Source organism: Delphinapterus leucas, chromosome 19 (genome assembly GCF_059928025.1).
Source record: "Delphinapterus leucas isolate spDelLeu-1000000601 "Yukka" chromosome 19, BTC_Dleu_Yukka2, whole genome shotgun sequence".
NCBI classification, from domain to species: domain Eukaryota; kingdom Metazoa; phylum Chordata; class Mammalia; order Artiodactyla; family Monodontidae; genus Delphinapterus; species Delphinapterus leucas.
This window is the reverse complement of record NC_143147.1, coordinates 52195126-52220989: the sequence shown is the minus strand read 5'-3', so window position 1 is coordinate 52220989 and position 25864 is coordinate 52195126. Positions and strand designations below refer to the sequence as shown.

Here is a 25864-nt window from a genome sequence, read left to right as displayed (position 1 = left end):
GCAGTGCAGGGAGGAGAGGCTTCAAGGCAGGTGTTGCAGGACTCCAGGGCACCCTTCTCCCGCCAGGGACCCCTTGGAACAGCCTTCCCCAGCAGGTGTACGGTTTGCAGAGCTCTGAACTCAGGGGTCCCTCTGCTGGCCACTTTTGGTACTGCAGCTCTCAGGCCCCGGTCAGGGGCTCAGACCCAGGAGAAAGGTCCGGGCTGGGCTCCCCACTGCTGCAGCCTGCTCTGGCCACAAACAGAGCCTACTGGAGCCCCCGGGACACAGCTGGGTCAGTCCTAGAGCTCCTGCCTCGGCTTCTGTAAGTCAGTATTCCCTTCCCACCCTTGCCGGTCCAGCTTGGGCTGTGTCTGGAGAGGGGGTTGCCTCGGGCCCTTGTGGGTGGCCCTAGGACCAGGCGTGGCAATTGCTTTCAGGCTGTCTAGGTACGGGGGCCTAGTTAGACTGAAGGGGGCGCTGGCTTTGGAGTCAGGCAGACCCCGTTCAGCCATTGGCTGGCTGTGTGGCCTCTTTGTACGTCTGTTTTCTCTGTTGTAAATGAGAATAATTAGTCCTGCTTGCAGAGCTGTAGTGAAGATTACGCTGGTTGTTTAGTGCAGTGCTTGGCACTTCCTAAAGGTTATTTCCTTCCTCCCTTCCCACCACCCATCTGTCTGTCCACGGTTACAGGAGAGCTGCCTTGGGGCATGCAGGGAGGGGCTGCTGCCTCCCCAGCCAGGGGGTCTGTGCCTGCCATGGTTGGTACTTTGGGCTTTGGGGAGGGGGTTAGACGGGGCAGGCTGTGGGTCCCCCTGACGCTGGGGGTGCCAGGCGGATACTGATGGACGGGAGGTCCCCTTGTGCTGGCAGGAGGCGGACCTGAGACGGACAGTGGAGGAGAGCAGCCGTATCCAGAGGGGCTACGGGCATTACTTCGACCTCAGTCTGGTCAATAGGAACCTGGAGAGGACCTTCCGTGAACTCCAGGCCGCCCTGGAGAAGCTGCGCACAGAGCCCCAGTGGGTGCCCGTCAGCTGGGTGTACTGAGCCTGTTCTCCTGGACCTCGGCCCTCTGGAGTGGGACCCAGAACCCTGAATCCGTCCCTTTCCCAACCGTGAGCCCCAGCCATGATCTTCAGCTCCCGTTCCCGGCGCTCTGGCTCTCCCTGGGTCATGGCCCTAAGTCTGGCTTCAGCGCAGGAGGCGTGCACTGCCAGGGAGGTGGGTGTTCGTGGGGCACGTCTGTGCCCAGGTGCTACCCACTCCCGACGTTCATTGGCCACCAGATGTCCCTCGCTGAGGGCCGAGCCGTGCCCCGGAGTGTCGGAGTCGCCTCCATAATGCTCAGTCCAGAGAAGAGAAAAGCTGCTTTGGGACCACGTGGTCAGTAGGTACACTGCCCCCATCCCTCTCGCCAGTCAGTTTTTCTCCTCTGGACTGGCCACCCTGACCCCACTCCTGGGCTGCTCCTACTTCTCGGCCCTGCAGCCTAGGAGCAGGCCTTAGGCTGGTTCCCTGTGGCCAGAGGGCTACGTGGCCCCCTGGCAGCTAGGCAAGCCCAGGTGCGGTGCCAGCCTGGTGCCATCCCGAAGGCTGGAGGAGCCGAAACACTAGCCAGTTGCCGCAGCCAGGGAGCAGCGCAGTTCTCTGCCCCCTCAGAACGGGGCTGGCTCACGTCCTTCCCTCACGCACAGCTTTTCACTGCCGAAGTCTCTCCACAGACTTCTCCGATGTGCCCCTGACAGGCCAGCTCTGCTCCCCGCAGGTCAAGGGCGGCAGGGGCTGCGGGCTCAGCCCAGGCAGGGGTGGGCTGGAGGCCGAGCCCTGTGACGAGGAGCCTGACAGGAAGCTCCCAGCCCTCCGTGGCCTGTGGTGGGGACGTGTCTGGGCTCCCTGTCCGTGGTCAGTGTCCATTTTGGTCTCTGTGGCCGGGTCCAGGTGCCCACTCACATGAAGGCGGCCTGGGGGCTGGGGAAAGGGGAGGGCTGGGCCACGGGGCATGGCCTTGGAGGATGTTTGCACCCCAGCAGACTCCCCGCACACCTCCATGGGGCGCCATCCACACTGGGGTCCCCACAGCTTATGGTTCAGCAGGCTGCAGTGCCTGGTCTGTGTTTCTGCCACTGGCGTGTGTGTCAGGCTTAGTTTTTGGGGAGGGGAAGCAAAGGGTTGTTGAGCTTTGGAGGTCACTCTTTGGGGCCCCGTTTTCGGGCTCCCCATCAGCCCCCCATTTCTTATGAGACCCTTATCCCAGATTCCAGAGGCTCGGCCTTCCCCAGATGTCTCCCTCCACTCTCCTGTTGTCCCCCGACCCTAAATGCCACCCTCCAGTCCTTGAGGAGGGCAGCTGTGTAAAATAGGAGAATCCCTTTTTTAAAAAGTCTGCTGTCCTTGACTTCCCCAGACATCCCTGTGACCCTTCCTGGGGTGAACCTGTCCTTGTAGGGGACCCCCCCCATGACCCCACCCCCAGCCTGTGTGCTCCCCAGTTCTTCTGTCTAATCAGTCCTTGCTGCAATGTCAGCCACGCTGGCCCCTGAACCACTGTGTGCCCATTTCCTAGGGAAGGGGAGGGAGAGGAGACAGAATATTTATTACAAAGTCAGAAATATATTTATTATATTAGGGATCTCATTTGCATTTGCCTAGGATATGCAAATGAGATGTAAAGGTCAAGTCTACTTCCATCTCATTTGCATAGCTCTGCATCCACTATGCAGTCAGCTTTATGTTCCTCTTTTCCCTTTAGTCAGTGGTCTTTTAATTTATCCTCAATTCAGCTCTCTCTTGCTTCACCCTCACCCTCAACCCAAGGGGACTGGGAGTGGGAGGAGAACGGGGTGTTCTCGCGCTGGCCCAGGGCCATGGGGTTCTTTGTTCATACCCACGTCACCCAGGAGACTTGGGGATAGAGGCAGCTACCCCCTCCCCCTTGGTTAACCTCCAAAGCACTCTGATTAGAAGACCATTCTCTTTGATGGGAGGTGGGGCTGGGCACCTTGCTGAAGGGTTGGCACATGGCCCTTGAGGGTGAAGCTCCAGTTACTGTCTGGCACCTTCACTTCTGGTGATGCCTGTGGGTTGGGCCCCTCCCTCCCCGTCTCTATTCCTCTCTGAACAGCATTCTACCTCCCCTGCCTTAGCCGTACTCCAGGGACCCGTACTGGGTTGGAATGGGTGTGTGTGCCCACCGCGTTAGCCCTCAGGCTCCAGCCTCCCTCTTCCCACTGTGGACACTTGTATTGAGGAACCTCAGGATTATAGGACCCTGCCGCCCTGTCCACACTCAGTCCCAGCCCAGATGTGCTTCTCCCGTCCCCTCTCTCAGCCATCCAGTTCTTGAGCTTTCTCTCTGATTGGCTTTCTTTTCCTTTGATTAAATGTGAAAGCAAAGCTTCTGGGCTCTGTTTGTCTTTCACTGGGGTCGGGTGGATGGCTTTGGGAAAGGTTGAGAGAGGGGAGCACAGCATAGATGATTCTGGAATGGAAGCTGGAGTGACATGTCTTGCATTCTGTGATGTCTTCTGAAATTTCCCGTCTCGCCACTCCGCACTCCCCACCCCCAGAAGATGCTCTTGCTAAATGCTTGTATCGAGGAGTCTGTGAGCATCCACGGGGACCAGGGGACTCAGGGACCCCATGGCTAATCCACTCAGCTTCACCTGGAACTTGCTGTGTGGCCTTAGGCAGGTTGCTCTGCTTCTCTGGCCCTCAAATTCATCCTCTGTAAAGTGTCATGGCCTCTCCCAGGACTAATGCTAGGATTGATTCTAGGTGCTTAACAACAAGGGCCATAGAGAGCTGGTTGAAATGTCACCCCGATGTCACTATGGGTGTGTGGTTGAGGGGTCAGCCTTCCTTCCCACCTGAGTTCCTCAGGGGAGCCCAGAATGCTCACTGAGGATTCTCAAGAGGGGGCTTTGGCTGTTCCCTTCTCCCTGTGATGACCAGGTGTGGAACTGGCCCCCTTTCCTTTGACTTCCCCGCAAGCATCCGTTCACACAGGGACGAGTGTGGAGCTAATTTGACTGGTGATTTGGAGGCAGCCATAGGGGCCTATATCACCCACCTGACAGCCCTGATGAGAATTTAGACCTGAATATTAAACACCCGATTCTGAAATGTCCCTTGACCATTCCCAGCACGTAGAATGTTTTCCTGGCCAACTTTTTCTTCTTGGGTCCCCCTGCTTCCCTCCGTGTTTCTGGGCCCTCTCCTGCTTTTTTCTCTCATTTCTGGACAACTTTCTCCCCATCTCCTGGGGCACCCCAGGAAACTCAATATTTCTTTACTATACCTAGCAACTCCACACTTGTAATTCTGTCCTAATCCAGTGGTTCTCAACCCTGGTCTCACATTAAAATTGCCTGTGGGGTTAAAAAATACAATTGCCTGGACCCCAATCCAGAACAATTAAATCCAAAGTTCAGGAAAGGCTAAGAGCTTAGCAACTGAACAACTGAATAACATCTTAGCAACTGAACAACTTTATTATTCATTTCTTTCTCACAACACAACTGATGGAGATTGGGTGGCACTCCTTGCAGTGATTCAGGGATCCTGTCTCCCTAGTCACGGGGCCCTGGATTACTGCAAATGAAGCTGGGAAATGTAGTCTTTCTTGGTGCTCCAGAAGAGGAAACAGCATCTAACCAGGACATGGGTTTGAGCCCTGGTCCGGGAAGATCCCACATGCCGTGGAGCAACTAAGCCTGTGCACCACAACTACTGAGCCAACGCTCTGGAGCCCGCGAGCCACAACTTCTGAGCCCATGTGCCACAACTACTGAAGCCCATGCCTGTGCTCTGCAACAAGAGAAGCCACCGCAAAGAGAAACCCACGTGCTGGAACCAAGAGCAGCCCAGTTCACTGCAACAAGAGGAAGCCCGTGCGCAGCAACGGAGACCCAACACAGCCAAAAAAATTGAAAAAAAAAATTTGAAAAAAACCACATTAAATAAATAAATAAATAAATAATAAATAAAAGCTCCCCAGATGATTCTAATGTGTAGCCAAGTTTGCCAACCACTGCCCATCTATTTTGGACGTAACTTTGTGGTGTGGGGAATTTCCTTTTAGTCCCAAACTGGCATCAGTTTTTCCTAATAAAGGCAGTTAAATTTCTAAAAGGAATTCTGCCAGTTTTTTTTAAAATCCTTTTTCCCTCTTGGCACAGTAGCATGTGGTTAGTAGGGCAGAAAGGATTCTTATCACACTATAGTTGGGAAGACTGGCCTAGAGGGGCAAGGGCTTTGTCTAATGTCACACAGAAAATTGTTCGCAGAGCTGGAACCAGGCTCTTGGACTCTTGGCTCCCAGCCAGGCTTCCCTGCCATGCTGCCTTCCAGAGATGGAGGGGGATTGATTAGAAATGGGGGTAGGGTTGTGCTTGGGGAAGGAGGCACTGTTGGAGGAGAAACATGGGCTAAGAAAGGGAACCACGAGGGATTGCGTGGGCTCCCTTGCCATCCCCAGATTCAGCTCCTCAAGAGACCCAGGGGGTTGAGAGCATCACCTTTAGACAAGCTCACTGGCCCGGCTTCCTCCGGGCTGGGTTTGGTGGGGACCACAGAGTTCTGGGAGAGACAAGTGCAGGCCATGCCAGCTGGTAAGGAGGGCCGTCTAGCTTGTTCCATTGATCTGTTTATCTAGCCTAATTGCCACGATCAGAGTTTTAATTCTTTAGAGACTTCTGTTTTACTATCTAGTAAGGAAAGTTTCCAATTACTCTCTTTTTTTAATTTATTATTTTTAAAATAAATTTATTTATATTTTTGGCTGCGTTGGGTCTTCGTTGCTGCTCACGGGCTTTCTCTAGTTGTGGTGAGCGGGGGTTACTGTTCATTGCGGCGCGCGGGCTTCTCACTGCAGTGGCTTCTCTTGTTGCGGAGCACCAGCTCCAGGAGCGAGGGCCTCAGTAGTTGTGGCATGCGGGCTCAGTAGTTGTGGCTCTCAGGCTCTAGAGAACAGGCTCAGTAGTCGTGGCGCACTGGCTTAGTTGCTCCGCGGCATGTGGGATCAGACCAGAGCTCGAACCCGTGTCCCCTGCGTTGGCAGGCGGATTCTCAACCACTGCACCACCAGGGAAGTCCCTGTGGCTGTAACTTTTGCAGTTTGAGGTGTGACAGCAAAGCTGGCACAAATGTTTTTCCTTCTTCACAGTCTCCTGGATAGATTTGTTCTTAGACCGTTTGATGTTTTTTGTTTGTTTGTTTGTTTTTTGGCTGTGTGGCTTGTGGGATCTTAGTTCCCTGACCAGGGATGGAACGGGGCCCTCCGCAGCAAAAGCTCGGAGTTCTAACCATTGGACCACCAGGGAATTCCCTTTCTTTCCTTTTGAAGTTGAGCACTTTCACCTTTTCCCTTAAAGGAAGCACGTTACGGCTTCTCTGTGGCAGATCCGAATTGCCAACATCACTTCTCTGGTACTTTGGGGGCGATTTTGAGTAAAATAAAAGTTACTTGAACGCAAAGCGCTGTGGTAGCAAGACAGTCGATCTAACTTAGAGGGCTACTAAGTGCCTATCAGGTGAAATACGCTGGACAAAGGAATGATGTGTGTCCCGGGCAGGACAGAGTGGGACAGTGAGAGGTTTCATCACTCTGCTCAAAATGGCACACAACCTGGGGGCTTCCCTGGTGGCGCAGCGGTTGAGAGTCCGCCTGCCGATGCAGGGGACACGGGTTCGAGCCCTGGTCCGGGAAGATCCCACATGCCGCGGAGCAACTAAGCCCGTGCGCCACAACTACTGAAGCCCGTGTGGCTAGAGCCCGTGCACCGCCACAAAGAGTAGCCCCCGTGCGCCGCAACTAAAGAAAGCACGGGCACAGCAATGAAGACCCAATTCAGCCAAAATTAAATAAATTTATTTTTTTAAAAAAAATGGCACGGGGGCTTCCCTGGTGGCTCAGTGGTTAAGAGTCCGCCTGCCAATGCCGGGGACACAGGTTCGTGCCCCGGTCTGGGAAGATACCACATGCCGCGGAGCGGCTGGGCCCGTGAGCCATGGCCGCTGAGCCTGCGCGTCCGGAGCCTGTGCTCCACAACGGGAGAGGCCACAACAGTGAGAGGCCCGCGTACCGCAAAAAAAAAAAAAAAAAATGGCACGCAATTTGAAACTTATAAGTTGTTTATTTCTGAAGTTTTCCATTTAATATTTTTGGACAGCGGTTGCCCATGGGTAACTGAAAACGCCGATAAGTGGGGACTACTGTATTCATTCAACAATTATCTACTGAGCACCTTTGAACAAGGCGGGGTCCCTACATCCAGAGGCCCAGAGTTTACGGGAGCAGATAGGAAGAGGGTCCTGATCCGGACTCTGTAATGAGAAGCTGTTACGGCAGCACCAAGAAATGGCTCCTCAGTCAGTCCGTGGGAGCATCAAAAAGCATTTCCAAGAGGTGCTGATGCCGGAACGAATTCTCAAACATATGGGGATGTTTGCTAAGTGGATGAATAAAGGCTTGTTGCACACTGAAAAGGAATTGGTATTTTGGTAATATTTTTGATCTTGAATTTCTTTTTCTACTCTAGAATCCTGCCTATGAGTGTGTGTGCACATGTGTGAGGGGAGGTGGTCGTCGTGGGGTTTTTGCTTAAGGCACAGATCACCTAATTCCCCACTACCTTCCGTTTACAAATTTCCAAGTTAGGAAGGGAGCATCCCTCCCCTTAGTCTGTCGTGCTACCTTGGCTTAGGGCCAGACTTAAGATACTCAGACTTGCCAGATTAGAATATTGCCCCTTTTTTTGCCTACTGGGGGGCTAAGGTGTGTCCTCATATACTGTACTTAATGCAGAAAATAAAGCTGTGTTCTCTAAACAGGGACACAAGACTGGGAGGAAACGAGAATATAATAAGCCAACCTCTGAAATGTTATGCTGTCTTTAGCTCTTGTTTCTTCTCTGCTACACGGACTCCCGGGCCAGTGGGTCCACAGCGTCTGTTACCTTGTACACATTAAGACTCCCAAACCCTATTTTCAACTGCTCATGAGACATATCTCCACCTGGATGGACTTCTTAGAGATTTTCCAAGACCCAAAGCCACAGTCGCACGTGCCTGCTGTTCACTTTCCATGTGACTCTCCAAGAACCCCATGGACCCCCTTGGGACACTGTGGTCGTTGTTTATGTGGCTCCCCGCCCTCCATAACCAGGAGTTCCTAGAGGGCAGAGGCCAAGCTTTCTTGTCCTTTGGCACAAGGCTTAGTACAATTTTATCAACCAAAAACCATTTCTTTGAACAAATGAATACTGTCAGCTGACATGTTGACATTTTCTTCCCTTAAAAAGTTATGAGTTGGGCAACGGCCTCTGAATTTCTGAACAGGAAAGAGCTTTATAAGATGCAGTGTCGGGGCTTCCCTGGTGGCGCAGTGGTTGAGAGTCCGCCTGCCGATGCAGGGGATACGGGTTCGTGCCCCGGTCCGGGAGGATCCCACATGCCGCGGAGCGGCTGGGCCCATGGCCGCTGAGCCTGCGCAAACAGAGCCTGTGCTCCGCAACGGGAGAGGCCACAACAGTGAGAGGCCCACGTACCAGAAAAAAAGAAAAGAAAAAAAAAAAAAAAGATGCAGTGTCATGTCATTTTACATGGAGGAAGTGGACCCTGTGTGTGTAAGTTTTGAACCCAGAAACCGGTTAGGAGCTTCATTCTCTTTATCACCACTAGCTTAGTCAAACGTCAGCATAAATTCATGATGAAGGATCTAGAAACAACTTAAAGTATGAGCTTTCTGGGACAACACAAAAGGATAAAGGTAAATTTGGCCCCAATGAGACAAACTTTAAACACACACACAAACACTCCCAGCTACAGCCCCACACCTGGGAGGGGTCCCGTCAACCAGAGGGATGTTTCGATCTACTTGTTAATTTCAATAATGACTGTAATTGTTCTGGATAACAGATTGATAGACATTTTCAGGACTCCTGGCATGAGTGAGTTAGGAAATTATTTTAGGCTAAGGAATCAAGGAGAAAAGCTATTGGGAAGTGAGACTGGGCCTGAGCATGAGTGTATGCAGAGTTGCCAGAAGATCGAGCTGACGGTTAAGAGAATTCATTGAACCCACTTAACCAAGGACATCTTTCAGTTGGTGGGAGTCCAGCTCATGGGAGCAGCCAAATATCCTCGAAAAAGGCCATGCTGGAGCCACAGTGCACTGTGGGAACCAGATGTGCCAGGTGTGAGGCATGAGTGCGCACCTCTGACCACCATCCCCACCTAAGGAGGAGAAAGTGCAGCATCCGGATGTTTATATTTGTATCCTCTCTTATTTCATGTTTGCAAGTCTTGGCACAGTGCCTGACAATTTCAGAAATTATCTAAGTGTTTAAGGCTGTTTCCACCCATTTTTTTCAGGGCTTGGTTTTCCTTCCAGAAACAGATCTTCCTCTCTCTGCAGTTTCTCATAAACCTGCCTTCATACTGTGTAGTGCTGGTACCCAAGTGTTGGTCTGTGGACCATTTCATCTGTATCAAGTGAGAAAATTAAGTACAAGAAGATAGTTTATAATTAAGCTGAATATATCTAATTTTAAGGATTACCCTTTATTCTGATGTGGTGACTGTGAATTTTATTTCGTCACATGCCGGTATAAGAAACACCCCATTATTTTTCTAACTTGAATAAAATCTTTCCCTGAGTGCCTGCTCACCAGAGTGGAAATAAATGATATCTCAATCCTGTTTTGGAAGACTTCTTCCCTTCCCTAGAGTTACATAAAAATCTAAGGGCCTTACATGGTGCCTGGAAAATGGGAGTCAGGGTTTTAGTGCAGACAGAGTGAACAAGGTACCTTGTGCTCTTAAACGATGAGATCCTATGTGAAACATTTTTTTTTATTGCATTGCTGGGCTTGTGGGAAGGGAAATCTCAAAGAGCTCACAAAACAAAAGAAAACAGCCCTCTTAGGCATGGTGAGTGGACAGGAAAGGTGGAGTTGTCCTAAAGGAAAATGCCAATATTAGCATCTTAGTTGGTAAGTTAAACGTAAAGCCAGGGTCAAGGTAAGGTAACCTGAGATTCTGGTAAGTTAGGGACCTGGTTCCAAGTTGGTCTCTTTATCCTGGACCCATCCTGACAGAAGCAAATGCAAATCGTTTCTGGAGGAAGGTATCCTCAATTTAAGCCCCCAGATTTTCCATAGATTCATCCAAACATGAGCTCACAACAAGAGATCACAAAATTCAGAGAAACAGACCACCATGAGCAATAGTCAACATAAACAACAACATATTTATATGTCCAAGGACTTCTGATATTAGGCACAAAATGTAAACTAACCATGTGCGTGTAAATGTTTAATGACATAAAAGATGGCATTACAAAAATTAACCAGCAAGAAGACACTAGAATGGACAGTTAGTTTTGAAGGAGAACCATCCAGAACTTATAGAAATAAAAATACAATGATTAAAACAAAAACTGATTGGAGGGGGTTAACAGCAAATCAAACACAACTGAAAAGAGATGAGTGAACCAGAAAGGTGCTCCCCTGAGTATGGTCCTCGGATTGGCCTCATCATCAGGCTGGGAGCTTGTTAGAAATGCAGCTCTCAGGCCCCATCCAGAACTACTGCATCAGACTTGCAGTTTAACAAGATTCCTTGGTAATTAATAGGCATTTTCAAGTTTAAGAAGTACTAAACTAGAAGATAGAGCTGAAGAAATTATATAGAAGGAAGAACAGAGATAAGGAGAAGGGAAATATGAAAGAGAGGGTAAGAGATATGGCAGTTATAAAGATAAGGTCTAAAAAAACTTTATCCTGGTCAATGGAGACATTAAAAAGAATGGAGTATAGATAAATATTTGAAGAGAATGTTCCAGAACTGATGAAAGGCATGAATCCACAGATGTAAGGATTTACACCAAACAAGAAAAATTTACTCATGGTCAGGAGTAAAACTGCAGAACACCAGTACAAGTAGAAAGCAGTCTGAGAAAAACGATCACATCACTCAGTCTGACAGCAGACTTCCCAACAGCAACACTTATAGCTAAAAGACGAAACAATAGTATTTCCAAAATGCTGAGAGAGAATGGCTGTAAACCTAGAATTGTATACCCAGCAAAACTCTTTCAGGAATTTTTATGAAGTAGAGCTTTTCAGATAAAAACTGACAGACTTTACCACTAACATGACTTTTTAAACAGAAAATCTGAAATGTAAGAATCTAAGTAAACATTGTTTGTGTAAAATAGCAATTAACAATAATGTCTAGTTTGTACCTTCCTACACAGAAAATTCTAGGCCCAGATGCCTTCACTGACGAAGTCTACCAAACATATGAAAAAGAAATATTACCAATTCTACACAAACTCTTCCAGAAAATTGAAGAGGAGGGATCACTTCTCAGCTTACCCTGATACCAAAACCAGGCAGAGAACTTAACAAGAAAAGAAAACTACATACCGGTACTGACCAAGTCAAGTTAATCCCAGGTTGGCTTAATGTTAGAAAATCAAAGAATAGAGTCATATTTGCAGACTAAAAAAGAAAAAACATATAATCATCTCAATAGTTGTTGAAAAATCATTGATAAAATCAACATCAATTTCTGATTTAAAAAAGCTCAGTAAACTAGGACTAGAAGGGAAATTTCTCAACCTGGTAAAGGGTCTCTATGAAACACACACACACACACACACACATATATATATTCTTTTTCAGTTTTTTTTCCATTCTAGGTTATTACAAGATACTGAATCTAGTTCCTTGTGCTATATGGTAGGTCCTTGTTGTTTATCTCTTTTCTATGTAGTAGTGCATATCTGTTAATCCCAAACTCCTAGTTTATCCCTTCCCCACTCTTCCCCTTTTGTAACCAAAAGATTGTAGAAAATCTCTCTTCAATAGGCCTCAGTGGATTAGGATCATAACATCCAATTCTTTGTCTAGGGGTCGATTAGGGAAGGACTATCTTAAAACATTCATTTTCCCATCGACACTCTCTTTGGTGTTAAAATATTTCTTTAAAAGAAACTAATGGGAGGATACAGGGTAGTTTATTATTATAGCTAATATCCCAATTTGGCAAAACGGAACTTTAGCAATGCTGATGTTCCCCTAGCTTTTACCTCTCAGCAAGTTCCCAGGCTGGAAACCCTTGCTCTTGGGATGGGTGAGCAGCGACTTATTGCAATTCTTTTGTTCAAGGGCCTCTCATAGGTACACGAGATCACAGAGCTGAAGATGTGGGTGTACAAATATAAAACCAAGGTGTATCAAGATGGGGGACTGCAGAGTGGCAGCTGGCGAGGGAGTAGACTTCTTCCCCTGCCCAGGAGGGTGGCACTGGGCCAGCACTGTGGCAGCACTGGGAGCTAGGACAGTGTGCCAGGGTCTATGAAGGATGCTTGAGTATCTAATAAATCCACGGAAACTTGGAATCCAGTGGATGCCAATCCTAGGCTGCCTTGGAGAGAGCTCTGCTTCACAAAAGACATAGATCTCTTTAGCAGGCACATGGTCTGAAATCAGGCAAGGGGTGGGACTGGGATGACCCAGCTGAGCATTCCTGGTCCCCCAAAAGCTGCTATAGGTGACAGGCTGCGAGGACAGGAAGTTTCTTTCCCTTCTGAGAAGCCCCTGTTCTCACCAGCCTCCAGCTGCGGGATTTCTCATGGGGGAAGCCTGCTTTGGAGGAACTCCTGGGGTCTCTGAGACCACCTGAAACTTGCTAATTCCTACTTCCCCCAACATCTGGGCACACACTGTGCCCAGATCCTGGGCAGAGTCCCTAGAGCTCAGACTCGGGTCTCCCTTTCCATTCAGAGAAGGTAAAAAGTGCTCACTACTTCACCTCCCGGGGAACTGGCTGCCACCTTCTGGTGAGTTTCCCTTGCATCTTCAGACCGGCTCCACCTTGCCCAGCCCCCTAGGCTCATTCCATAGGCCTTACGGGTGGTTTCTCCTCCCACACCCACTGGGATGGGTGCAGAGGCTGGTGAGGACTTTGAGAAATGCTGACTGCTAGGCCCTGGTGGGGGTGAAACTGGTACTGCCATTTCTCAAAGCTGTTTAGCAATGGGTATCAGTAACTTCAGAACTGTTCACACCCTCTGACCTGGCACTTCCACATATGCACATCCTTCTGAAAGAAATCTCCAGATGCAGGCAAAGCTATGTGCCTAGATTCACCATGCTGTTATTTATAGCAAAAATAGAAACAAATTAAATATCTAGTGAGAGAGAACTGAAATAAACTGAAGCATACCAATCTGAAATATTATGCTGCTGGTCAACATTTAATTTATAAAAGGTTTGTAAAAACATTATGCAAAAACATGCTTATGATATAATAACTAAGTGGGAAAAGCAGGATATAAAGTTATATGTACAAAATAATTTGTAGAAGCACATCAGCAAGTGATGTGGAGAAAAAAGACTGGAAAGAAATACAACAATTTGTAGTCATTCTGTCTCCGGGTAGCGGGGAGACGATGGGTGACATGTGTTCTTCCTTTTATCCCCCCATCTTTCTAGGTTTTGTATATTGAGCAGCCCCCGGTTCATTTTTCAAAAACCCAGTCGTTCTGTTATTCTACCTTCCCTCTGCCCACTCCAGGGGACCAAACTCCAGGTCACCGTCAGGTTCCCCTTAGGGTCCTGCCCTGTCCCCTCCCTCCTCCCTTTTAGATACCTACCTCCACCTGCACCCTGTGTTTTCCTACCCCCTCCCCAGCTCTCAGAACCCACAGGTAGTCAACGCTTTCTTTTTCTTTCTTTTTTTTTTTTTCGGTACGCGGGCTGTTGTGGCCTCTCCCGTTGCGGAGCACAGGCTCCGGATGCGCAGGCTCAGCGGCCATGGCTCACGGGCGCAGCCGCTCCGCGGCATGTGGGATCTTCCCGGACCGGGGCACGAACCCGTGTCTCCTGCATCGGCAGGCGGACTCTCAACCACTGCGCCACCAGGGAAGCCCGAAGGAGGTGTTTTGACTGAAGTTTTGCTGGCAGGGAACTCCCTCCTGTCCTGTGATCCCCAGACCCATGAGGAGAAGGAGGACAGCTCCCTTATCGTGGTATCACAAACTAACAAATGCCTAATGTGTCCCTTCACCCCTTTCTTGACAAGGAAGGAGCCGTGCTTTTTTCCATCCTCCTTCCAAAGCCTGGAATGCATGGCTAGGTAGGGAGATCAGAAAGACAACCGCTCCCCGCCAGTCCTGGGCTCACCCCTTCCAATGTGCACTTGACCTGGAACTGGACTCGGGCAGGTCCAAGAAAGCCCCCAGCTGGGTCATGGTGTCATGGGCAGAGCAGGCCCTATAGGGGGCAGGGGGGAGACTCCACACACCAAATGTAGACTCTCTAAACTGGAGGGGCCTGAGAGCTCAACCAGCCCACTGGTGCTCAAACTCAAGAGTTAGAATCACCAGTGCACTTTTTAGAAATGCAGAGTCCCGGGCCCAGCCTCAGAGATGGTTTTCGTAGTTCTTTTTTTTTTTTTTTTTTAATTATTTTTGGCTTCGTTGCTGCGCGCGGGCTTTCTCTAGTTGCGGCGAGTGGGGGCTACTCTTCGGTGCGGTGCATGGGCTTCTCATCGCAGTGGCTTCTCTTGTTGCGGAGCACGGGCTCTAGGCGCATGGGCTTCAGTAGTTGTGGCGTACGGGCTTAGTTGCTCCACGGCATGCGGGATCTTCCCGGACCAGGGATCTAACCTGTGTCCCCTGTGTTGGCAGGCAGATTCTTAACCACTGCACCACCAGGGAAGTTCCGTTTTGGTAGTTCTTGATGGGGCCCAGGAATTATCTTTTTAACCAGCTTCCTGAAGGACTGGAATGCAGGAGGTTCACAGCCCGGCTTTGAGAAATCAGAATCCGGTCTAACCCAGCAGTCTCCCTCCTCCTCACCAGCTTATGTAGGAGAACTTGACCTTGCGTCTGAGGATGGAAGGAAGGGAAGAGAAGGTGGGATCTGGAGGGGGAGTTAGGAGCGGCCTGTGACTGGGCACCCAGGCCCAGGGGAGTTCCCATAGCAGATACAAACTTGGACCAGACCCCCTGAGCCCTGCCTGGCCCCTTGAGGGTCCAGCGGCTGCACGCTTTGCCCAGGAATGTGACCATCTTGGGGAGGTCCCCGTCTCCAGCTGGAACCGTGAAGCCACCACTCCAGGCTCCAGTGCGGACGAAGCCTTCTGGGTCAGCTGGGGCATGCAAGAGGAAAGCTTGGGGAGGGTGGAGGAGAGCCCTGGACTCTGGCAGGAGGACTCTGAAGCCGTAGCAGAAAACTTATCCAAGTCAGTGCAAATTCAGCCCTTCCAGAGATTCACGGAGGGCGTTAGGCGGCTAGACTGAGATGAACTTAGAAAAGTCTGGCTCGTCCCCAGACACGGGGAGGGGAGGGCCTGGGGTCATGTCTCCCTCAGGGGTCTGCCACGAGGCTTCGTCTTCCTTTGAAGTCTGTAAAGACAACAGTAGGGGTTGAAAAGCAGAGCCCGGCTTGGGGGGTCTCCAGGTAGCTGCTGGGTCCAGCCCAGCCTTTTCTGCACATTCTGGGCCTGTCCGTCTGGGGGTCACAGGACTAACCACTCCTTTTTCCCAGAACCCCCAGGCTTTGATTCATCCCCCCCCCCCGCACACACCAGGCGCCACTCCCTGGGAGATCAACCTCATGGCCTCGGGCCCAGTTGTGGCTGCAGACGTGGGGATCCTGCCAGCTCAGAACTCTTTAAGCTGTCACTCTCACCATGCTATTCAAGAATTTTCTGGATCAGAAGAAATGAGGACGTGAGGTCAGGAGGCCTGGCTTCCTGGGTGAAATGGTCTAAGCTCTGGTTGTGATGCGGAAGGTAGGTGGATGCTCAGGGCAGAGACCTCCCCCACTTCCTTGCATTGTCTGAGTGGAGCCAGGCTAGGTGGCTCCAGACCCCCAGAGCCCTCTGTCCACACCTGGCTCAGGCACCGGATCTCCACGTTGGGGCTGGCAGGAGGCCCAGTGGGCCCTGCAAGGTCGATCACAGCATACTCTGGGACCCCGCTGTTCCCCAGTGGCTGAAACACAGGCTCAGTCAGAACGGCCTGTTCTTGGCAGCAGGGATGGTCCGCAAGCCAGAGCAGGAGGAGGGAAAGGCAGGGGGTGGATTTTGCAGAGTCAGAGTCCTTGCAGCCCGTTCACTATGTCTCAGTGTGACCTCAGGTGAGCCACCTAACTTCTCTGAGGCCCAGCTTCCCAAGCTATAAAATGGGGATAGAAAGTTTTCCCTTAGGGTTATAATAAATATTTCTGATAATGCTTTTATCACTCAACAACTGGGAACTCCTGGAATGATTAATTTGTTTCCATGATTATTATTTCTATCCTTGAAGCAGGAAGAACGTGCAGGCTGCAGGATCTTTGTAATAGGCCTGGAGAGAGCAAAGTTGGACACCTCAAAGATTCACCAAATAACAAACAGCACAGGAAGAATTCTTTAGGGATCATGGGTCTGAGCAATCCCTCCCTGATCAGATGAGAAAACCGAGGCCCAGGGAAGAGAGGTGGGTAGTCCAGAGCGAGCGCGGGAGCCCGTCTCCTGGCCTGGGCTCAGCTGCCCCCGTGGTCCTCAGGTCAGAATGCCGGGCCCCTCCGTCACCTGCTCCCTTGCCCAGCAGCTGAGCAGAGCAGAGGCTGGAGCTGGCCAAGGCCCCCAGCCATGTCTCCTAACAGCACAGCTGCCCGGAGGTGGCCTGGCCAGCAAACCCCTGGCCTGATAGGCACCGAAGCCAAGGAAAGAAGCTCCCATTTTCTAGATAACTACGAGGTGTCTCATCTCACTCGTTCCTAAACACAGTCTCGTGAGATGGGGAAGCCGAGGCTCAGAGCGGTGATGTAACTTGCCAGATGTCACACAGCTGGTGAGTGGCTGAGCTGGGCCTTGTCTTCGTGATTCTTTGGTCTCAGACTCTTTCCTACACCTACACTCTTTCCTGGTAGGGCGTCCTGCACACTTCTCTTTGTGGCAGTGTCCCTTGTCTACTAACTGGGCCCCTGCTTCTATCAATACCCTAGGTGGGGGACATGGGGGCAGAGGTAGATGTTTGAGCCACCTCTGGTGACACCTTCAGTTTTACGGGGACAAGGTAAGAGTCAGAACAGGATCCGTCAGGTGAGATGTGACTGGGGGGATGAGGGCCTGAAGGAATAGGGGAGGGGGAGGGAGAATTCACAAATGCTGTCACTCACGACCCTCGTGCGTCCCAGCCCTGCCTGTGGGGAGGACATGGCAGAGCTGGGGTTGGGCCAGAGAGCTCCTGACATCAGGTCCATTTCCCATGAACCCCATACTGACAGCTTTCTGATTTGGTCGAAACCCAGCCACTGCTGACCGCGGACCACCAACAGCTGCAGAAGCGTCACCTTCTCAAGGGTGACAGAATTTGAGGAAAGAACCTCAGGGGACAGAGAGCAAACCGCACATGTAGGCTGTGGCCAGGACCGCTACCCTCTGTCCAGGGGGGCGTCTGCATCTCTCAATGGTCCCTCTGCCCACGCAGTGGACCCTGGGCTGTTCCAGCGAGCGTGGAGGCATTTTCTGGGTTGTTGACTATACGAGATCTATACGAGAGCCTCTACTTCTAGGCACTAGAAAAAACGGTAGCAAGGCATGGAGGTTCTCCCTCCGAGCCCAGCCCCTCTTCTGGAGTTGGGGGAGGGGTGAGCCTCAGGACACCGAGCCAGGAGGAGGGCCCTGGCAGTGGCCGTGGCAGCCCCTCCATCTGTTTCCATGACCTTTCCCTCACTCCTGTCCACCCCTTTGGTCTTGCTGAGCTTCCTGAGATAAAACAGCTGCTTCCCAAGTGAAGGAAGGCCCAGTACCCCATCCCACCGCAGCCCCTCCCTAGAGGGATCGGGCCTGAGTGTTTTGTCCCTGCTGGCGCCAGGAAAGAAGGCAATGGCAGCCTCCCTTTCCTGCTCCAGTGTTTAAGGGAATCAGGGTGGAGGCATCTCAGTAAACAGCTGAGGAAGGAGAGGCTGGGGGCGGGGGTGTTGGTGAGGCAGATGAGGCAGTGACTCTCTCCGTAGGAGTGCTGGTGTGGGAAGAGGGTCTCTCTTTGCAGGGGTCAGGGAGGGGCCCAGCAGCAGGTAGACTCAGGGCAGCTTCCTCTCTCCAGGATCATGGGCACAGGGACCCCCATTCTGTCTGTCCCCCGGTCTCCAAAGCACCACCCGCAACCCGAGTGTCAAGGTAGCTACACCACCTTGGTCTCAGAGCCAACGAAAGCTCAGAGAAGGGTGTTATGGAAAGAGGAGAGATGGCAGTCGAGAGCTCTGGATCCTGCTCTGTATCTGGGCCACAGCCTGCTGTGTGACCTCGGGCAAGACTTTTTACCTTTCTGGGCCTCAGTTCTCCCTTCTGCAAAAGCAGACTAGAGTCTATTGGTAGTCACATTCTGGTGTGCTATCAGAATCCCCCAGGGCAACGTTTAAATTTCAGGTTCCTGGCCCCCACCCCAAGAGGTTCTGGCTGGGACCGATGTCGGGGAGAGTGTATTTCTAATAGCCGCCCACACACACCCCAAGGTGTTCCGTAGGGGATTTTGCACCAAATTTAGAGAAAGGCTGGACTAGCTGATATCAAAGCCCCCCCGTGGAGCCAGCTCCAATGTTCTCTGATTCTAAAAGGGGAGATGGGAAGAGGGCCTTGGGCCTGGAGCAGAGCCCCGCTGGCACCCGGTGGGAAGTCTGGGTGAGGAGGGCATGAAGGGCTGATCTCGGGGCTCACACAGATTCCCTGGATGTGGGAAGCAAGTCCTGCCTTGAGGTCAGCCGTGGAGGACCAGGCAGGGAGCCAGAGAGGCAGGGCCTGGGAGTCGGACGCAGAGGGATCTGAGCTTGGGCTTGCCTCCTTCCTTACCAAGTGGGAGAGATGGACCTTCTCCTTCCTCTGTGTCTCCGTGGCCAGTTGAGCTGAAAGAGACCAGAAGTGTTAAGGGAACCATTGGCTGAAACCGCCCACCCTGGCCAGGCCTGTTAGTAACCACTTGCATGAGTTATCTTAAACAGGAGGTCCTGGTAAGGAATGCAGAACTAACAAGCTACCACCAACTAGAAGAATTCAGGAAAGGTCAGAAGGAGAGAGGAGACTCCAGTCCGTATGTCCTACCAACCTCCCAGAATCCTTCTCGCTGGAATCCATCTTGAGTGAGTGATGCGTGGGCCACCAGAAAGGACCCTGAGTCAGAATGATTGGCCAGAGACAACCCGGAAACTAACCCCATTCCCATAAAACCCGAGACTGCGAGCCACGTGGCAGAGCAGTTCTCCCGGGTTCCCTTACCCTCCTGCCCTCCGCCCGGGTGCCCCTTCCCAATAAAGCCTCTTGCTGTGTCAGCATGTGTGTCTCCTCAGACAATTCATTTCTGAGTGTTAGACAAGAGCCCACTCTCGGGCCCCGGATGGGGTCCCCCTTCCTGCAACAGAAGGAGCACCTTGAAGCCAGGAGTAGCTGGGAGTAGTCTGCAGCTGCTCCCACATAGGTGGACTGGGTTCCTTGCACCTGGGGCTTCCCAGAGGGAGCTGGCAAGCAGATTGGGCCGAGAACCCCAGCACCCCGGCAATGACCTGGACTTTTGAGATTGGTACATGGAAATCCCCTCGCGTGGGCCGGAAACTGGCTAGGGAAGTGATCCTGTATGCCAAGGTCATTGCTTCTTAAATCTCAGTGTGTGTATAGGACCTTGGGAAATTTTACTCAAATGCAGATTCTAATTCAGTAGGCTGAGGTTGGGGCCTGAGAGTCTGAGTTGCTAACAGGCTACCAGGGGATGTTGCTGCTGCCAGCTGGGGACCACGATTGGAGAGGCAAAGTGCTAAGAGGCTCTGAGGTTGTGACGGGAACGTTCTCACCCTGTGTGCTCCTCCCGACTCCTCTGAGGGGGCCTAGGGATGTGGGCAAAGCTGACATTTCTTCCTGGGGGCCACACAGAGGGGAGTCACGTAGCAAGCCCAGCGTTCCCCACCATGGCCACCAGTGCTGGGACAACACTGCCAGTTTGCAAAGTTGGCTTCCTGGTTCTACCACTTTCCAGCTATACAAACACAGGGCATGTTGCTTAACCACTCCGTGCCTCAGTTTCCTGCCCTGTAAATTGGGGGTATTTGTAGGTGTTGAATAAGTAGTTCCTAACTCGACAGTATTGAGGAGATTAAAGGAGATAAAAAGAACATAAGCCACACCACTGCGCTGGGCACAAGGCAGCTCCCGTTACTGTTGCTTCGGTTAAACCCTCTTAATCTGTGCCATCCACCACGGGAGCTACACACGGCCACTGAGCACCAGAAATGTGACTACTCTGAATTACACTGGGGTTGAAAGACTCAATTGGAAAAAATGAACGTAGAATGTGTGTCATTAGTATCTTTTTTTTTTAAAATACATTTATTCATTTATTTATTTATTTTTGGCTGCATTGGATCTTCGTTGCTGCACGCGGGCTTTCTCTAGCTGCGGTGAGCGGGGGCTACTCTTGGTTGCGGTGCGCAGGCTTCTCATTGCGGTGGCTTCTCTTGTTGCGGAGCGTGGGCTCTAGGCACGTGGGCTTCAGTAGTTGTGGCAGGTGGGCTCAGTAGTTGTGGCTTGCAGGCTCTAGAGTGCAGGCTCAGTAGTTGTGGCACACGGGCTTAGTTGCTCCGCGGCATGTGGGATCTTCCTGGACCAGGGCTCGAACCCGTGTCCCCTGCATTGGCAGGCGGATTCTTAACCACTGCACCACCAGGGAAGTCCTCATTAGTATCTTTATATTGATTCCATGTTGAAATGATAATGTTTTGGATATATCATGTTAAATAAAGTGTATCGTTAGAATTAACTTCACTAGTTTCTTCTTTTTCTCATGTGACTATTGGGGAATTTTAAATCACACGTGTGGCTTCTATTCTATTTCTGTTGGGCATATATCTGAGGAAGCTGAGGCTCACGGAAGTTAGATGACTTACCCAAGGTCACACAGCTAAAAAGTGGCAGAGCTGGAATTTGAAGCCAAGCCTTGAAAGGAGCTGAGCACCTCTAGAGACCCAGCGGCAGGTGTGGGGCCATAACACACATCCTGCTCAAGTTCAAGTGCTCAGGCCTGCACTTCCCCCTGTAGTCAGTCCTCGTACAAGAAGCAGAACCTACAGGACTGGACATGGATTCACTGGGATCGACTGGGAGAGAAGTGGCTGATGAGGTTGGTCGGACAGACCAGAGCAAGATGAGAGCCCCCCAGCCTCTTGCTCCCCCATTTGAATTGCTTGTGCCTGGTGTGGACGGCCCTGCGGGTCCCTCGGAAAAGAGGAGCAGGGCTCCTGATGCCCACGTCTCGGACGCATATGCCGAGGCCCGCGAGGTCTCTCTGGGGCGGTAGTGGGGACTGTGGGTCTCAGCGAGGCCCCTGGCTGACAGCCTCTCACCCCTCCTGTCTACACTGCTCACCTTTCTTCCTCCATTGGAGCATGTAGCTGCCGAGGGCGGCCAGGCCTGTGGCCAGCAGAAGGGCCAGCAGCACCAGGACCGGGGCCAACATGCGGGTCATCGGGATGGACACCCTGCGGACGAGATGGAAGGAGACTGGTGGCTGTCATCAGATGTCGGCGGCACACTGGGCATTCTTATTCTGAGTCCCAGTCATATCCCTCGTCTCTCCCAAGGAGGTCAGAGGGTGCCAGGGGTTAGTCCCAATGGAGGGGCCTCAGCCCCCATCGCCAGCCCTAGGGGGCGCTTCCAGCTGGGTCTGAACCTGTGGGTAGTTACCTGGCCACCAGCAATGGAGGGCGGTTATATATAAAGACCCAAGAGCCAGTCCTTCAGGCTGGGATTCCAGTCGGGTAAGAAAACATCACATTGTTTGGTTCTACAGTTTCCTGCTTAGCACAGGGCCCAGTGTAAAGTGCACAAACAAGAACGACTGAACTGGGGTGGCTGTCCCTGAAGCCGGGCAGGGAGCGAGGTGGGGACTGGGGCCATGGCGGACCCTTCACCTTGGGCGGGCCTGCGTGTCCAAGGCAAAAGGGCTGCCGGCCCCCGTAATGTAGGTCGTTCACTGCTCCAGGGCCCTGCTGGGTAGGGGGTGGGATGGGGGCTGAGTCTGCCCTCTCTGCATGTCTGTGGCCACGACAAGAAGCTGTGTTCTCCCAGAGGAAGGAGTATTGTGTTCTTATTTGCTCAGGGGCACCTTATGGTTCAGTGATGACCTGAAAAGGTGGCCTTGGTTGGAGCTGCTCACCTGGTCTTGGAGCTGCTTCTGATGGGGACAAAACCGGTGTCCTCTGTTGAGGTAGAGTCTAGCCGTGTGGCTTGGCGGGAGATCCCTGCAGGAGGAGAGGTTGCTGGGTGAGGAGAGGTCCTTGCAAATGGAGAGGTTGCCGGGTGAGGAGAGGTCCCTGCATACGGAGAGGTTGCTGCATGCTCGGATGGGGAGGTCCCTGTGAATGGAGAGGCCTCTGCCCCTGTCTTCCCCAGCTTGGCTGTGGTGACTGTCGGGTGGAGACCAGCAGAAGTTACAAGTCCAAAAGCAATGCCTCAGCACCTTCTCTGATCCTTGATTCCCAGCATTCCCAGACCCCTGACCCTTGACCCCTGAACCCTAATCTCCCCAGGACCAGTTTCTCAGAACTTCCCCAGCTACACCTCAAACAGAGGCCTTGAGGAAGCCATTTTGAGCAAGCAGGTCATATCTCAGGAACACCCCAAACCTGTGCGTGGCTCTCAGCTCCCCCCCATTTGAGCTGCAGCCTGTCCTTTATTGTGGGGAGGTGCCATCCTCCAGCCCCCACCTCCATGACCCTGAACCCCTCCCAGGGAAAGAGGGACATTTGTTACCTGGAAAGACGAGCAAAGAAACCGAGAAAGTCTTATCGAAGCCCACTCTTTTGACTCCACACCAGTACTGCCCCACGTCCTTCAGGGTGAGGTTCCTCAGGGTGACCTCAAACCTGAGCTGCCGGGGGTTGTCGTGGACGGACACCCTGCCTTCCTGGCCATATTCTCCAGAGTAGACAGTCCCAGAGCAGCGGGAGATCAAGAGCCCGCTCTCCCTGCACCAGTATTTCCTGTACTTCTTCAGCTCTTCCCCGTAGGTGCACTGCAGGGACACAGTGTCACCTTCAAAGCCACTGATCTCCTTCGGGCCCTCCAGGGCTCCATAACCTGAAACCACAGCAGGGATGAAGGTTGGAATTCCCTGATTCAAGTACCAGGATCAGGACCAGAAGGCTTTCCTCAGTCACTCCCTTCTTGGGGCAGCCCTGGTAGGAGCTGGTACTCCACTCTGCCACCGAGGGATCTTGGGACAGGACTGTTACTGTTTCCCTACACCTGGCATATTGAAGGCTGGTGATGGGGAAGATCTAGATTCATACAGCCCAGAGTTTGAATCCCAGCACTGCCACTTAGTAGCTGTGTGACCCTGGGGAAATTGCTTGAGCCCTCTGAGTTTTCTCACCTATAGATGATGACAATGTCCTATTTCATTGAATTAAGATGCTATCATATGTAAGAGCCACCGTAATTTTATAAAACATTAAGAAAAAAACACTGTCATTTGAACAACTGACATCAGTTATAAGATGCATCCTAATTTTTTATGTTAAAAGGTTAAAAAACGAAAGAAAGAAAAAAAAGAAAAGCAGGCTTGTGAATTGATGAAACAGGATAATTTATCTCTCGGGGCTGTTGTGAGTGGTACAGCAGAGGTTCAAGAAATATTTGCTGAGTTTAATGTGGCAACATTAAATAAGGGGTGTCTTGTCTGTCTCCAGGCTGGCACAGAGTCAGGAAATGAAGACAAAAGAGGTAAAGGTACTCTCACAGCCACTTGGACATGAAGGGTCTGGAGCCCACAGGTCTGGGGGAAGACCTGGCTCTGGGTTCCAGAAACAGCAAGAGCCCGCACCCTCTGAGGGCTGAGGACGAATGGGGAGGGGTGACACCTGGGAGGATCAGGCAGCTGGGCTGGGTCACCCCCACAAGGAAATGTAGGTTCAGTAGGTCCCTCTCTTGCAGACCCAACGGGCAATAAGAACAAGCAATAAGGATGTTGGGGATAAGCCCCACATCCCTCCATCCCCGTCCCGCATCTCACCATCCCCGCCCCCCATCTCACCTGGGAGCACGAGGCAGCCCCACAGCAGGACGAGGGGCCGCATGGTGAGCGCTGGCCAAGCGGGAGTGCACGCCGGGAGCTGGGAGTTCCTCTCCGGGCCGCGCGGGGCTTTAACTTCCTCCAGAGGCAAAATCGAGAGAAGGAAGGGAGGGGAGGGGCCGTGTGGCTCCCCCAACCGGGGGAGGCGCCTCTGCTGATCCCTTCAGTACTTACCCTTGGTTCACAGCGACCCGCACCCGAAAACCCACCGAGCGCTTCTCCCAAACCCATGCCCTTTCAGGGGGTCTTAACCATGCCCCCGGCCGCGCACCCCAGAGGGCCTCTGTGTAGAATTCAAGGAGTCCATGAATCTGGGCGGGGAAATAGTGCATCTTGCCTTTTCACTAAACTTTACGTAATATTTATTTTTCCTTGTATGACGAGTAGTGTTCGCAGTGCCGTGACTGTCACCAATTAAAAATCACAGACACTAGGGGCTTCCCGGGTGGCGCAGTGGTTGAGAGTCCACCTGCCGATGCAGGGGACACGGGTTCGTGCCCTGGTCCGGGAAGATCCCACATGCCGCGGAGCGGCTGGGCCCGTGAGTCATGGCCGCTGAGCCTGCGCGTCCGGAGCCTGTGCTCCGCAACTGGAGAGGCCACAACAGTGAGAGGCCCGCGTACCGCAAAAAAAAAAAAAAAAAAAAATCACAGACACTAGGAGTTCAAATTGTCACCGATAGCTTGAAATACTGTGTACGCACCTCACTACTTGGAAAATCATTAGTTATTAAATCTGCCACTGGAGTTGTTATTTAAAGTGCTAATTTTAAAAAGCACATTTGGGCTTCCCTGGTGGCGTGGTGGTTGAGAGTCCGCCTGCCGATGCAGGGGACACAAGTTCGTGTCCCGGTCTGGGAGGATCCCGCATGCCGCGGTAGCGGCTGGGCCTGTGAGCCGTGGCCGCTGGTTCTGCGCGTCCGGGGCCTGTGCTCCGCGGCGGGAGGGGCCGCAACAGTGAGGGGCCCGCGTACCGCAAAAAAAAAAAAAAAAAAAAAAAAGCACATTTATTACAATATTACACAATTATATTTTGATAACCATTTATTATTGGCTTTCTTTCAAGCATGTGTATAGTATTTTATATGTTTAAAAAGACCATTATTCTGAGGCGTGGCGCATAAGCTTCACCAGACTGCCACGTGGTCTATGGTACAGAAGTTAGGGGGTCCACAGGCAGCCGCCACTGCTTCTCCTCTCCATCGCCTCCCGGAGGGCGCAGTACCGCCCTGGGCCACAGGGCGGCGGTGCAGGCGGAGGGTGAGGGAAGCTGTCCGGCTGGGCTGAGCCGGGTACCTGGAGCCACCAGCAGGCCGAGCACAAAGGCTAGGGAGCCGCGCTGAGGTGTCTTGCCTTTTAAAAAGTTAATTAGCGGCTTCCCACCGCGGAACTGAATCCTTCCGGAAAGGAATAGAACAAACACTCACACTAGAGGGAGCCCTGACATACCGTTTTTCCAAAATAGTTCTGTTTGTTTTTTCTGATTGCAAAGGTCACACCGGTTGCAAGCAAAATTTTACACGGTGCAGATATGTTAAAAAAAAAATGGTAACGTTTCCTGTTATTCTCCTCCTCTCTTAGAAAACCACTGTTAATATTTTGGCATATATACTTCCATATGTACAGGTGGAATTTTTACCCACTTGCTGGGCTAATATTTGAAGCATTAACTCAGTGGTTCTGGGAGGGGAGATTGTGTGTGTGTGCGTGTGCGTGTGCGTGTGTGTGTGTGTGTGTGTGAATGATGTGGGAGATATGTTTGAAT

At 51.7% G+C, this 25864-nt stretch overlaps 2 protein-coding genes across 9 annotated transcripts in view; one reads left to right on the top strand and one right to left on the bottom strand.

The window, feature by feature from the left end:
• The window catches only part of MPP2 (MAGUK p55 scaffold protein 2), a 38129-nt gene extending 22569 nt beyond the window's left edge, over positions 1-15560 (top strand). For 6 of the 7 annotated variants that reach the window (XM_022565188.3, XM_089900002.1, XM_022565186.3 and 3 more), the window contains one exon: positions 853-3375. In XM_022565188.3, the coding sequence (XP_022420896.1) occupies positions 853-1029 (177 nt within the window). In that variant the 3' untranslated portion in view covers positions 1030-3375. Of the gene's footprint in view, positions 1-852; positions 3376-7151 lie in introns of those variants that run through there. The other variant, XM_089900001.1, reaches the window with a different exon arrangement.
• CD300LG (CD300 molecule like family member g) lies at positions 13204-24104 on the bottom strand. Of its 2 annotated transcripts, none has more exons than XM_089900019.1 (7): positions 24062-24104; positions 22780-23106; positions 22184-22457; positions 21394-21506; positions 18835-18887; positions 15890-15991; positions 13204-15400 (listed from the first exon to the last, which is right to left on the bottom strand). In XM_089900019.1, exons 1-7 carry the CDS (start codon positions 24102-24104, stop codon positions 15287-15289), a joined length of 1026 nt encoding a protein of 341 aa, XP_089756145.1. In that variant the 3' UTR covers positions 13204-15286. The 2 variants fall into 2 exon arrangements, with proteins under 2 accessions (XP_089756145.1, XP_089756146.1); XM_089900020.1 differs by having other exon boundaries at positions 22184-22433.
• Positions 24105-25864: the final 1760 nt, after the last annotated feature.